This window comes from Physeter macrocephalus, chromosome 11, assembly GCF_002837175.3.
Source record: "Physeter macrocephalus isolate SW-GA chromosome 11, ASM283717v5, whole genome shotgun sequence".
NCBI classification, from domain to species: Eukaryota; Metazoa; Chordata; class Mammalia; order Artiodactyla; family Physeteridae; genus Physeter; species Physeter macrocephalus.
In genome coordinates this window covers 153241276-153256043 of record NC_041224.1, presented here as the reverse complement: position 1 = coordinate 153256043, position 14768 = coordinate 153241276, and the positions used below count along the sequence as shown (strand labels likewise).

Below are 14768 nucleotides of genomic sequence, written 5' to 3'. Positions count from 1 at the left end.
AAAAAAAAAAAAAAAAAATTTTATTAAATTTGATTTCATCTGTGTTTTTCACTTATTATTATTTTTAAATTAATTAATTACTTAATTTTAATTTTTGGCTGCGTTGGGTCTTCGTTGCTGCTGCACGCGGGCTTTCTCTAGTTGTGGCGAGCAGGGGCTACTCTTCGTTGCGGTGCGCGGGCTTCTCATTGCAGTGGCTTCTCTTGTTGCGGAGCACGGGCTCTAGGTGCGCAGGCTTCAGGAGTTGTGGCTCGTGGGCTGTAGAGCGCAGGCTCAGTAGTTGTGGCGTACGGGCTTAGTTGCTCCACGGCATGTGGGATCTTCCCGGACCGGGGCTCAAACCTGTGTTCCCTGCATTGGCAGGTGGATTTTTAACCACTGCTCCACGAGGGAAGTCCATATCACTATTTCTAAAACGCTTAGAACAGTGCCTGGCCCGGTCAGACTCAGGAGCAGATGCTGGCACAAGGGGACTTGAACCAAGGCCTGCTCTCAGGAGCTCACAGTTGGGCCTGGGACGTGTTTACGGAGACCCTGGCCCCCCAAGGCAGCATATGATGGTTACTGCATAAATGGCCAGACCATTACTGGAGGGAGCCATCATCGGAGCGCTGGGGGTGGGGACAGAAGGCTTTGAGGAGGGATGTGAAGACAAAAAAAAAAAAAAAAAAAAAAAAAAAATTAATGCTAACCAGATCTGCTGGCATCAGTCAGCTGAAGACAAAAATAGTTAAATCAGTCTGCCCCAAAACATTGCTTCTGCTTTGCCTGTGTAGCCTTTTGCTGCATCCCCTGGCCCGGCCTCAACTTATCTCTCATGTCTATCAACACGGGACTGCCCCCCAGCCTCCTCGGTCAGCTCCAGTGAGCCTTTAAATCTGCTGGAAGTTATTGAGACTCTTCTACCCTCAACTTCCCCCAGGCCAGAGAGGCGAGGAAAGGTGAGAGGTCAGAGGACTGGAGCTGGGGAGCTGGGAGGGCTGGGTAGAGGTGGAGGGCAGGGTGGGTGGAATTAACCAGAACCCTGTGTTGTCGGGAAACTGGCAGATTCTTCTGGTAAGATAAGTGGAACCCTCTGCAAGGTAATTATTAGAGAGCATAAATTCCCCAGATAACCTGTCCTCAGAAGAGATATTGATGACTGTGGGGCAGGCAGGTGCTCCAGGCTGCTCCCTCTCTTCTATATTGACTCCTGTCCTGGCCTCCTCCTCCCCCTCCTCTTCCTCCTCTGTTGCCTTTTCTCTAACCAGCTGCCCTGCCCGTCCCTCTTCCCCCACAGACGTCAGCCTCTGGCTCAAGTTGGCTCTTCTGTTCCTTTCTTTCTTTTCGCTTGCCTCTCAGCTCGCTTAATGACGGAGTTCCCAGAACACAGCACGGCCACGTGCATCCCTGTGGTTGAGCAGGATTGGTGGACGAGGTGCAGCCCCCGTGGGAAAGAGTTTCTGAGAAGAAAAGGAGGCTCTGAGCTTCACTTGGGTCCAGGTCCCCAGAACGAGTCAGGGTTGGGCTCAGTGAAGGGCCTGGTCCTGGGGATTGTAGATCAGGTACTTAGCAGTGCAGGCAGGTGGTAAGTACCTGTTGGTACATCGCTGCTCTTACAATACTTTCTGAAGCCCCCTCTTCTCTCCAGGGCTGATATTCTCTAAATATTTATTTAACAAACATACAAAGAGGCAAAGGGCTGGCTGAGGGGCCACCAGAGAAGCCGGATCACTGGAGGCAACCTCTCCTTTCTTGTCCCAAACAATTCAGTTCTGGCCCCTGACCTGCACCCCAATTCTTGACCGAACTGGACATGTCTTCCTTAGAAGCCCATTTACTGCCATCACTGACCATGTTCTGGGTGGGGGGATCTCATTGTTCTCTGACTCTAAACAGCTTATCAGTAGGGTGACCTGATCATTTATCAGCCAAGCAGAGGCACTTCTGAGAGGGAAAGCAGGAGTTATTAGCAGTTATGCCAGGACCTCGGTGTGAACCGGGACTGTTCCACACAGACCGGGTCCTACTTCTTGAAGTTCTCTGCCTGAGTTAATGCTGGTAAATATAAGCCTCTCCAACTTTCCACATTTCTGGTGGTGTTCTAGTATGACTTAGAGATTGGACCCAGGGTGCTGCCTGGCTGACCTGCCTTGTCCCTTAATTTGGCCCTGTCTATATTCCATAATTTGGAATATATGACGATGATTCTCTGCATTTGACAGATGGGAGCCCAGAGCCCAGAGAGGTTGAGAGACTTGCCTACCCACAGTGATTAAGTTCCAACTCTGACCTAGAACGGAGGTCCAGCCTTGATTCCCACCTCAGCCTATCAGGGGCCAAGCACCATCCCTCTGTTCCATGGGGCGGACCATCCTCATCAAGACAGCCAAGGGCTGGGATGCTTCTGTCAGCCGTATGCTGACCCTGATCACTGTCTGGAGAAGAGAGAGATGGGTGAGAGAGGCAGGGAAACACCAGGCGCAGAAGAGGCATAAATGAGAGTCTCTGCTGTGCCTGGTGGTTTCTGACGATTTTATTCAGAGTGCGGGGGACAAGTGGGTTTTAACACCTCCTCTTTGACAGAGGGCACCCCAGGGAGGGGCACTGCTCTCAATTCCCCCACTGCCTCAGCAATAGTCTTTAACTCATCAGGAGGAAATTAGGTCTGTGCAATCGTATGAAGCATCATTTTGCCCATTGGCCGAGAGTATTTCCTAAGTGAAAAAGGGCTTTCAAGGGAGGCTAGAAAAGAATGTTCAGTGATGAGTTTTACTTGCCGTGGTTAATGATAATTATTAAATAGGTAGGGTGAGCTAGTGCTTGTTTTCCTTATTACTAACTGTATTTATGGTTTTTTATTAAGTTGTACCCAGCTGGGATAATTGTAAAACTATCTGCTTAAGACTCTTCGGCTTCCCATTCTATTTTCTTTCATTCCAAAGGTGGAGTCTTTACATTATTCAAGGCTTATACTGTAAACCAGGAGTTGGCAAACTTTTTCTGTAAAGATCCAGAAGGTAAATATTTCAGGCTTTGCAGGCCGTGCGATCTCCATTGGAACCACTCAGTTTTACCACAATAGCATGAGAGTGGCCACAGTCAGTACATAAATGAATGGGTGTGGCTGTCTTCCAATTACACTTTATTTATAGAAATTCACGGTGGGCTAGATTTGGCCCAGGGACTGCAGTTTGCGGACCCCTACTGTAAACAGTGGAGAAGTCCCTGAACTGGGAGCCTGGAGGCTGAGGACTGACTCTCAGCCCTGCCCCTGTGTGACTGGAGGAAGTCACCTCACCTTTCTGGTTGTTGGTTTTCCTTGCAGTACAACAAAGGCATCAGACCAGATGGTCTCTAACACTCTGGGGTTCTTAACTCTGACCCTAGTTTATGATAGCCTGGCATCTTTCTTTTCCTCCCTTCAGTAGATGTTCAGACCCACAGGGCCTCTCAGAGTCCATCAGCACTTGTCCACCTTCGGGATGGCTGTGGTTTCTAAACTACACCATGACATTTTGTATTTCTCTGATGGTATCTTCTCAGGCAGCCCCATAACCAACCTACTTCTTGAGTTACTGAGGATGACTCTGTGACTGGAAAGTTTACCTCTGGACTGTTTGGCAGTTTGGGAAACTGAGGCCCAAAAAAGAGAAGTAGCTAAGATTACCCAGCAAATTGGTGATGCTCTTAGAGAAACCAGGTGCCTCCAAAAAAAGAAGTATTGTTCAAGTCATTCCAGTTCTGGAGGCTCAACTCACCGTGAAAGGGCGGTGGTGTCCCTGTGGGAGGTTGATAGTGTAGCAGCCAAGAGCGAGACTGAAATTGCCTGGGCTTCTGTCTTCACAGTGCCACTTAAAACCCTAGGCACACCGCTTAAAACTCTGAGCCTCAGTTTCCTAATCTGTGAAATAGGGGGAAATAGAAGGATGGGGTTGTTGTGAGGATGAAATGAGATTATACATATAAAGTGCTGAGAACAGTGCCTGGCACACATAGTAAGTGCCCAACAAATGGAAACCTTGCCACTATTATTTTTATGATCATTGTCATCTTGTCATCCTTCTATAAATATGTTGAGGGTGTCTCGTCCTCATTTTTATATCAGACTCGTCTTCACCTTTTGGGTTGGAGATGTGGGCTGAATGCTTTTCTCCTGTTCTGTATGTTAAGTGACTGTTGATGAGGTGGAAAGACTGGGGGAAGAAGATGAGGAAAGGCATGGGAGGGGAGGAAGGAAGGAAGGAAGGGAGGGAGGGAGGGAGGGAAGGAGGAAGGAAAGATGGAAGGAAGGAAGGGAGGGAGGGAGGGAGGGAGGTAGGAAGGAAAGATGGAAGGAAGGAAGGGGACTTGGGAAAATAGGTCCATGAGGAAAGGAGAATCAGGTTCTAAATCCAGTCATGTTTCCTAATAGTTGTTGGGATGGGAAGAAAAATAGACCTCCTTTAAGCAGTGTGGAGGTATTGGTATCCTTTGTCATTATCCTGGGATGTAGAGGTTATGAGGGCAGATTTAGGTAATTCTAGAGTGCACTCACCTTTCAGTTTTGGTCTTGAGTTTTCAAGACAGTTCTACCTTTTCCACCAGAGAATTTAAATTTGGAGACATGACCAGCCTCTTGGTTAGCCTGGCTTTGTTCTGTCTTTATTAAAAGGTTTACAAGTATGTGCCTCCAAAAGCAGCAGGCCTGGGACAGTTTTCCCAGGGGGCTGCCAAGAGAAATTGGGGTGACTCTCAACCTTGTGGCAGGTTAAATGAGACTCAGTGCTTCTTTGTTTGGCTTGATGTCCCTTAGAAGGACGGCCCAGAGATCATTTGGTCTGCAGGGTGTTTGCTTCTGCAGGCTGATTTTAACCAACTCTGACAGGAGGGCAGAGGTCTCCAAGCGAGGTCAGGACCACAAATCCCATCCCAGCAGGTGCATGATGGGGAGACAGCGCCCTCCAGATGACCTTCAAGTTCCCATTGATTTCCCATCAAGCAGTGCTTCCCCATCTGCATGCTGCTTCTGCCTCTGCCACCACCGGTGGGCTTGGGGCTCTGGAAGAGGACATGGATCAGCTCTCTGAGAACATACATGCAGAGGAGGTTAATTCAGAGAGAGGCCCTTTCAGGGAACTGGAGTAAGTTACTCCGGGGACCACTTCTGGCCACCACTAGTTTATGGTGCCAGTATCAGTCCTGGAAAGTCCTTTTGGGCATGGAAAGGAGTGACTGATACCATGAATGCCAGCGTTTATCCACTTGGTGCCACTTCTCTCCAGGCTTTGGGTTGTATAGGTGGCGTTGTGGGGTCATGAGCAGGATTTGGGTATGGACAGTAGACTTGGTCCCTCACCCACTGTCACGGGTGTGTGAGAGGATCGGAAGTGAGAAGGTGGCGGTGTGATTCTCATTGCCTGTGCTGGGGGCACAGTCCTCTCCTGAGCACTGACCTTCTTGCCCTCTGGAAGGCTGGGCTTCCATACCCTCCAAACTCTCTGCTGCAGGTTGGCCTGGATCTTTCATTTATTTGTTCAGTGTTATCTGACGAGCATTTCCTATGTGCCAAATCCTGTGTTAGGTGTAGGGGATACAGTTGTCAGGGAGATAAAGGCCCTTCTCGCCCAGAGTTCACAATTTTGTTATGTAGAGATGATCAGCAGGCCAAGAGAAAGCAGAGACTTTTTTATTTTAATTTTTTAAAAAATTTATTTATTTATTTTATTTATTTTGGCTGTGTTGGGTCTTCCCTGCAGCGTGCATGCCCTCTCTAGTTGCGGCGAGCGGGGGCCACCCCTCGCTGCGGCGCGTGGGCCTCTCATCGTGGTGGCCTCTCTTGTTGCGGAGCACGGGCTCCAGGCACGCGGGCTTCCGTAGTTGTGGCTCCCGGGCTCCAGAGCGCAGGCTCAGCAGTTGTGGCGCACGGGCTTCGTTGCTCCGCGGTATGTGGGATCCTCCCGGACCAGGGCTCGAACCCGTGTCCCCCGCATCGGCAGGCGGATTCCCAACCACTGGGCCACCAGGGAAGCCCCAGAGACTTTTTTAGAGTGGTAAATAGTATGGAAAAAATAAAATAGGATATGAGATAGTAAGGGCTAGAGCAGGAGTGGAGTAGGTTGGGCTACCCTAGATTCGGTGAGTGAAAAGAGACTTCTTTGAAGAGAAGCCAGCCATGAGAAGATCTGCGAGAAATGTATACCAAGAACAGGGAATAGCATGTGCAAAATCCTGAGATGAGATGATTTTAGTTTATTAGAGGGACAGAAAGAAGTGCAGTGAGGATGGAGTCCAGTAGGGAAGGGGGGGAGGAGACAAGATGAAGTAGGAAAAGTGGGCACAGCCAGATAGTCTGGGGGCCTGTAGCCACGGGAACGAGTTCAAATTATATTCTAAGTGCAGTGAAAGCCATTGGAGGGATTTAAGGAGGAGAATGTCATGATCTGATTTCCATTTTAAAAAGATCCCTTGGACTGCTGCATCGAGAATTGACTACAGAGGATGTGTTCTTTGTGGCTGTGTTTTAAATGCCAGACCAATATTCCCTTTACTGGGGAGGGCAGCACTGAGGCTCTTATTTTCCAGCAGCAAAGATGCGGTCTAAGGATGTGTTTGTCCGAGAATTGTCTCTAATCCATGGTCTGCTTCTCCTGGCAGTCACACTCGGGGGACAGCATACTGGTGTCCAGCACATAGCTGGGATTTCAGAAAGGACTTAGTCTATGAACCAGGGAAACTAAAAATACTTAATCAATGAAGTTTCTGTGATGGGTGTGTGTTTTCTTTCTAGGTATGCTTCACCCTAGATAAAGCAATTTTTTCCCCCCACTTTTGAAAGTTGGTTGCATTCTACACATTCTTTAGCCTCTGGAGGAGAGATTTATTTTGTCAAGTCTGGATGCCATTTGAAAGGCAAACCTTGGATACAAGAAAAGCTACAGTCTTCCTCCCCCCACAGAGCATCCCCCTTTTCTCACTCCCCTTCCCCCATTCTCCCATTATTTATTGGAAGGAATCACACTGCTTTTCTCCTACCTCTAGTCTCCTGTCCTTGGCTACCCCTTGACTTCAACCCCAAGTTGCGTATGTCATCAGAACACCCAGTGGCAGCTCAGAAATCATGGCCAGGTTCAATATAAATTCCGTCTTGCTTAGGCAGCTTTGCATAATAAGTCCCTGAAAAATCTTCACCAGAGCAGATGCCGGAAAAGGGATTTATTGGGTCTAGCGGGCCTGAACGTCAGACTGAGCGGCATTTCAAGTCATGATGGGAGTTTTAGGGTTCAAATTCTTCGTTTGACCTGGCTTTTGCAAGGCGATACCCTCGTTCCCCAGGTGCCTTTCCTGTGATGTTAGGAAGGTCAGAGTCGCCTCCAGAGTGACCGCCCTAAGGAAGTCAGGATCTCCGTACGGTTGCCTTGACCAGGCCTTGTGGATGTTTTGTGAGAGATGCGGACTTCTGTGGGACTCGTCTGCTGCAGGTGAGTGCTGCCAGGTTAATCCATGTCTGCTGCCTGAAAAAAATTTCCCACAGGAACGAAACAAGCTGAGTCAAAGTCGGTTAACCAGGCTTTCCTGCTCTGCTGTTACAACATGGCTGAAGAGCATCACAGGGCTCTCTTGTTCTTGCCCTTGCTTTGCAGTTTGGGGGAGCTGTCCTTCAATTAGTGAGTCTCATATTTCTCAGAATCACTGGGGGAATCTGACAAAAATCCAGATGTCTGGATTACAGGCACACCTCCAGCATCAGAATTTCACAATGCCACCCCACCCTCCTGCCCGCATTGATTCTGATACAAACCAAAGTTTGAGAACCTCTGCCCTAGATCCTTCTTCTGGAAGGTGGGGTGACGGCATTCTTGATAAGCACAGAAGGGGTGTTTCCTGCATCAGCAGAAGAGGAGCAAGTCTTCCTGGGGTGATCTGATGACAGCACAGCACAATATTCAGTGAGCTTCTTATAGAGCTCACGGAAGAGGAATGTTAGTTCTGCGTCTTGGCATGAGTACTGTAGATGGAGAAATACAATCTCAAGAGCTGAAGTGACCCTTTTTAAGATGATGAAGAGAATTCAGTAGGATTTGAACTTATAGGATATCTGTTTTCAGATGCCTAGTCCTGTGCTCTGGAGAAGCCACATAACTTCAGGCTCACCTCATTATCATCTGGAGAAAGAAGGTCCTCAGCATCCCTCAACTGTGAAGCTTCCATGAGTTTGCTAAGGATGGCGTGACATTTCAAACAAGCAATCTGTATTTATCACATGCTTCTACATTCTCAGCACTGTGCTTGGTGGGGTAGCACAGAAGTATATAACTCTTAGTCCCTGTCTTCAAGATGTTTATAATCTAGTTGGGTGGGGAGAGAGAAGGAGGGTGGTAGAGACTGGCCAAACATGAGTGAGACAATTAGGGAGCTCAGAGAGGCAGAGAGCAAGAACCGTTGGCAGGAATAACTGGGGAAGCTTCCTGGAAGAGGTGGGCCTTCAGCCAGCCTTTGAACAGGGTAAGATCAACCAGGCCAAGGACAGGAGGCAAGAATTCCAGACTCGGGTGTGTGGGGGGGTTCTGAGTAAAGTATTTTGCTTGGGTCCAGGGAAGGCCTGTCTGCTTCATATACACAGGAAGGTCAGATAAGGATTCATTTATTCATTCATCGTTCACTCAATCCTTCATCATCAACCCAACACAGCAAGCTCTGCTGGGCTTGGGGATAGAGCAGCAAACAAGCCAGATGTGGTTTCTGCACCTGGGGCAGGCTTTAGACTCCTGAGATCATCGTGCAGCACCTACTCTGCTCTCCTTGATGCCTGAGGTTGGCCTCACCACCCTGCTGCCTAATGTCTTGGGTTGGAGGTTTGTGTGGGTACCTGACAACCTCAAAGATACTGTTGTGTGTATGTGTGTCACATGGAGGGCATTAGCCTGCTCAGCAGAGGGTCAAGTCATAAAATGGCAGAAAACACTGCTCTTTGAAGGAAGGAGAGAGGACTCACCACTGATTACAGGCATTTACCTCTGTGAGTCAGAGGTTCTCATTTAATTATCTTGGAGCTGAAGTAGGAGCTATGTACCCATATTGTGGGAAGGAGAATTTAGGCTCAGGGAGAGTAAGTAACTTGCCCCAGGTTTGTGTAGCCAGTAAGCAGTGGAGCTGGACTCAGATCTGCCTGATTCCAAGTCTCTGTTCTACCTCAATACCAAGACTCTCCAAGGGCCTTAACAGCTCAGTAGAAGAATTTGGCACTATTGGGAGCCATCTTGGCTTCTGTACTGAGGGATGCAAGATTGAAAACTGGGTTCGAGGGAGACTTCTTTTTGTCAGCTGGGTAGGAGAAGAGCTATGGTGATTGCAGTCAGGAGACTGCTGCAATAACAGGGGCCGGGTGCTGAGGACTAAGTGGAAGTGCCTGCAAACATTCTTTGAATATTTTTTTTTAAAGTTGCAAGTAGACAGTCATGTAATCTAAATCACCAACCTATATGTGCAAAAAACTCAGAAGACCATGCATGCACCGTATGCTTTACTGCTCTGATTGAAACTCCTACCATAAGTGAGTGGTATATGAGTTGTTGAAAGCAATTCAACAAAGAATTATTGGACACTTACTGTGTGCTGGGCTCTGTGCTAGATGCTGGAGGTGAACCGGTAGAAAAGCCAGGTATGCAGGGCTGCTGGGTTACACTGCTCCAGTACGGTTCACACTGGAGTTTATATGAAAGGTGCGCCTGGTGTGGTTTAGTGTAAAATCTGAGTGGCTGGCTGTGTGCAGTGGCCCTGCAGATGTGGTCCCTGCCCTCATGGAGTTTGTAGTCTAGTAGGGAAGACAAATATTAAACATTGAGTTGAGTTAAAATTGACATTGTTAACAGTATTATTATTGTTGTTTGTGTTGGAAGAGGACAGAATGAGGAGGAAGGGGATTGAATCTCTCTCTTAAAATCCTCTATATCCCTTCCTATTTTATTTAAGAAACACTGTCTTAGCTGGGGCTGCTATAACAAAATAACCATAGACTGGGTGGCTTAAACAAGAGACATTTATTTCTCACAATTCAGGTGGCTGGGGTGTCTGAGATCAGGGTGGCAGCATGGTCTAGGTGAGGTCTGGTATGGGCCGTCTTCTTGGGTCGCAGGTAATTGCCTTCTTGCTATGTCCTCACATGGCAGAGAGAGAGAGACAGAGACAGAGACAGAGACAGAGAGGGAGGGAGAGGGAGAGAGAAAGCGATAATCCCATCGTGGGTGCTCTACTCTTATGACCTAATTACCTCCCAAAGGTCCCATCTCCAAATACCACCCATTGTGGGGTTAGGGCTTCAACACTTGAATTTCAGGGGTGGGGGGATGCAATTCAGTCCACAGCAAATTCTAAACTTGGTTTTCTTTCAAGGGCAGCTTTAGGAACAGTGTAACCGTGAGGAAAATGAAAAGGTTCCCCCACCTTGCCAAATATTGCCCCCTGCTTGCTAATTATTACAAAACACGACACAAATGGGAGATGGCTTTCCGTGCCACAGTTAGAGTTAAACGTGTTTAAATGCAAACAGGAGGAAGTTAGCAAATTGGTATAGATGAGTTTTAATGTGTGTGTGGGGGCCGTTGTGAAAGTTGGGCAGCTGAGTGAGACAGCAGGAAAGCCAGGTGCCCACAGAGATGAGGGGCCGATGGGGGAAGGCAGGGCCAGCAATCTGCCACAGGCCTGAGCTCCTCTTTATCTCTGCTTATCTCTGTTTATGAGCACAAATAGCTGTGATGGGCCAAGGTCCTGTTTTTACAGCTGGAAGGGACCTGTGGCCACGGGGTGGGAAAGGAGAGAATGGGAGAGCTCCCCGATGAAAGAATTCGGTGCCAGCTGGGCTGAAGGATAGGGGAGGGTCAAGGACACGGTGCTGGGGAGAGACAGAGCAGGGTTCCCTCAGGTCCCCACTGCCACCCCTATGGAGACTGGGGAGGGAGCAGGCTTTGGCAGGGCATGAAGAATTCACTCTTGGACACATGTTTGAGGTAGGGCAGGACGCTTGTCCTTGGGTCAGAACATGGGACCACAGGGACAATGAAGAGGGAGGGCCCCTAGGTGTCTGGGTTGGGGGTCGGATCTGGGAGTCTGTTCAGCACAGTGGATATGGAATCTAAGAGAACAGGCAAGGTCTTGAGAGAGAGGGAGAGGGAAATGTGAGGAAGAGGAGCAGGGCGTCTTGGAGAGGGTATGACAGGCTCTGAAAATCACATGTGGAGCCTAGTTGGCAGTCATTTTGGAGAAGTCTTATTTTTTTTCCACTCTGAATCCTCTTTGGTGCCTAGAATCCATTTCTCCACAGATATGCTCAAGGAGGGCCACTGGAAAGCTCTCAGAGCTAGGATGGCTCTCTCACTCCAGAAGGGATCGCTAAGGATCCCACAAAACCCCTCACAAAAGCTCCAGAATGGGGCAGCCAGCACTGCTCCAAGCAGCAGGCCGTGAGGGGCTCCTGCTCTGGCAGAGAGCCCAGCAATTTGTTCCCCCGGCCTTTCCTGCTTCTGACTGCAGCCTTGAGTAGCCTGAAGTCTGTTGTTGATGAGACCATCATTCTACTCTGCCTTGTGCCAGCTTCTCTGAGCCCAAGACATCTATCACCCTGTGGAAAATCTAGCCCCCTTGGTTTGATGCAGACAGGTGATGGCTGAGGCTGGGCCGCGCCTGTCCCAGCCTGGGGCACACTGGTCACCACTGCACAAAATGATTCATTTGCTGCCAGCCTTTCCCAGCTTCCTCTGCCCCTTGCAACGTTTTTTTTTTTTTTTTTAATATTTATTTATTTTTAATTTTGGCTGTGCTGGGTCTTAGCTGCGGCATGCGGGACTCTTAGTTGTGGCATGCATGAGGGATCTAGTTGCCTGATTCAGGCCCCCTGCACTGGGAGCGAGGAGTCTTAACTGCTGGACCACTAGGGAAGTCCCTGCCCCTTGCAACTTTAATGCAAATGTCACCCCTGGGATCCTATCAATGTGGGATTTTTTAAAAAGAAATACCACATGGGGAGAGGAGAGATAAATTAGGGGTTTGGGGTTAACATATACATACTACTATATATAAATAGGTAAACAACAAGGACCTACTGTATAGCACAGGGAACTGTACTCAATATCTTATAATAACCTATGATGGAAAAGAATCTGAAAAAGTATATATATGTATGTATAACTGAATCACTTTGCTGTACACTTGAAATTAACACAACATTGTAAATCAACTATACTTCAATTAAAAAGAAAATACCACATTGAAAAGGACATTTGTCCCCTCTCCTGTTTAAATTGCTTTCCATGGGTTAGGGATACCTGGCCATTGATTTTCTTCTAGAGAACAGAGCAAGCCCTGTGAAGCTTTTGGCTAATTAACTTTTGGAGAAGTGCAGCTTGAATTTATCAGAGAATGAAGTCTCTTTTCTCCTGTCATATCTTAAAAAAGGCTTTAAACTTTTGTTTCCGAATCGCTGCCAATGCCTGGCCTGTTTAAAAGTGACTTCCCTGGAGACGATGGCAGAGGGTGATGGCTGTCACATTTTTGTAGCTTCAGTCTTTAATACGGTTGTTCCAGTACTCAGAAAATCTCTCCTGTTTACATAAGGGAGGTATCATTCACACAAAGATTACATTTAAAAATACACATTTCCCCGCAGCATGCCTGTTACTAATAACATTGCATGTTATGAAAGTGGAAAGTATTTAAGATGAAATTAATTTTCACCCAGTGAGCCACTTTGTTTGACTTTTTCGTTCCATTCAGTATGGGGCATGGACTTGGCCAAACGCGCTTCTCATTTTCAGCAAGTTCACTTTCTTGTTTCTCTTTTTGGGATTGAAGCTGTTGGAAGCGAGTTCCAGGCATATCGAGAAAAGTCTGATTTGAGATCCTATTGTAGATTTCTTTTGTACTGGCTTCCAGAAGTTTGTTTTGAAAATGGAAACCCTCTTCTCTCCAGTTGATGATTTTTATTTATTTATATTTTATTTTTTTGAAGCCATCTTTATTTTATTTATTTTTTTTAACATCTTTATTGGAGTATAATTGCTTTACAATGGTGTGTTAGTTTCTGCTTTACAACAAAGTGAATCAGTTATACATATACATATGCCCCTATATCTCTTCCCTCTTGCATTTCCCTACCTCCCACCCTCCCTATCCCACCCCTCTAGGTGGTCACAAAGCACCAAGCTGATCTCCCTGTGCTATGCGGCTGCTTCCCACTAGCTATCCAGTTGATGAGTTTTAGTGTACAATTTTCTTCCTTCCTTCCCCTCCCTCCCTTCTTCCTTCCCTCCTTCCCTCTCTCCTTCCCCCCCTCCCCTCCTCCCTCCCTCCCTCTCTTTCTTTCTCTCTCTCTGTCTCTCTGCTTCCTTCCTTCCTTCCTTCCTTCCCTCCTTCCCCTCCCTCTGTCCCTCCCTCCTTTCCTTCCATGGTTTCTCTTTAAGCAGAATTTTTGGAGTTGGAATAGTTAACATCTTTTTTGGCAGTCTGTCAAAATATCCTGGGAAACCAGATAACAGCTTCTCACATCAGACGCTTCTCTGTTGTGTGTTCTTGTCAGTTCTCATCCATGTGATGTGACTGGTCTCTGTTATGTGGAGGGAAGCTGGGGTCCCCAGGACACCCTGGACAGGCTGTGTGTCACCTTGCCTGTGCTGAGCTGCCCTCGACAGTTCTGTTACACTGAGCTGCATCGCCTTAGCAGAAGGAGGCATTTAAACTGGTGGGACACAGATGTGAACGCTTCGCAGGAAATGGTTCTTTATTTTTGATCAATCTCATGATCCTTGTTACTGTGATTACATCAGCTTATGTGCAGTTCCATTTTATAGCATTTTGATGGGCTTTCATTCCCCCTCCCCAATTCATTTCCAGCTGTGTGACTATTATAATTTTTTTTTTTTTTTTTTTTTTGCTGTACGCGGGCCTCTCACTGTTGTGGCCTCTCCCGTTGCGGAGCACAGGCTCCGGACGCACAGGCTCAGCGGCCACGGCTCATGGGCCCAGCCGCTCCGTAGCATGTGGGATCTTCCCGGACCGGGGCACGAACCCGTGTCCCCTGCATCGGCAGGCAGACTCTCAACCACTGCGCCACCAGGGAAGCCCTATTATAATTTGATTACAGTTAGGTTTTGCAACTGCTAGACACTTTCTGAGCTGTTATGCCGTCCTTGTGAGAGGGAAGATACCCAGAGGTAAAAAAGGAGCAAAGGGCTTTTTTTTAGGAGGCATGTTCACAAGTAGTTTCCAAAAGATGCCTCAGAAGCTTCAATGATTGTATCCTCCCAGAATAAGGAATTTGCTTTAAAATTTTTGGTAGAATCTGACCCATTGACTTTTAAAAAAGGGTTAGAAGATAAACACTGTATGATAACACTTATATGTGAAATCTAAAAAATACAACAAACTAGTGAATATAACAAAAAAGAAGCAGACTCACAGATAAAGAGAACAAACTAGTGGTTAACCGTGAGGAGAGGGAAGGGGGAGAGGCAAGATAGGGGTAGGGTATTAAGAGGTACAAACTATTAGATATAAAATAAGCTACAAGGATATACTGTACAACACAGGGACTATAGCCAGTATTTTACGATAACTATAAATGGAATATAACCTTTAAAAATTGTGACTCACTATATATTGTACACCTGTAGCTTACAAAATATTGTACATCAACTACACTTCAATAAAAAAGTGAAAAAGAGTACAGAAGAATCCATTTAAATTTTTTCTTTCTTTACTGCTCTAAATATTTTGGTTAAGAAATATATTATTTTAAACTTAGACCCCTCCCCCCCACC

General features: G+C 47.2%; 1 protein-coding gene across 8 annotated transcripts in view; it reads left to right on the top strand.

Moving 5' to 3' along the window:
• The window catches only part of DPF3 (double PHD fingers 3), a 262495-nt gene that overhangs the window by 91761 nt on the left and 155966 nt on the right, over positions 1–14768 (top strand). Inside the window, exon 1 of one of the 8 annotated variants that reach the window (XM_028496113.1) lies at positions 7304–7439. The exons of the other annotated variants lie outside the window; for them this stretch is intronic. Within the exon in view, the coding sequence (XP_028351914.1) occupies positions 7408–7439 (32 nt within the window). The 5' untranslated portion in view covers positions 7304–7407. Of the gene's footprint in view, positions 1–7303; positions 7440–14768 lie in introns of those variants that run through there. 8 annotated transcript variants of the gene reach the window in all.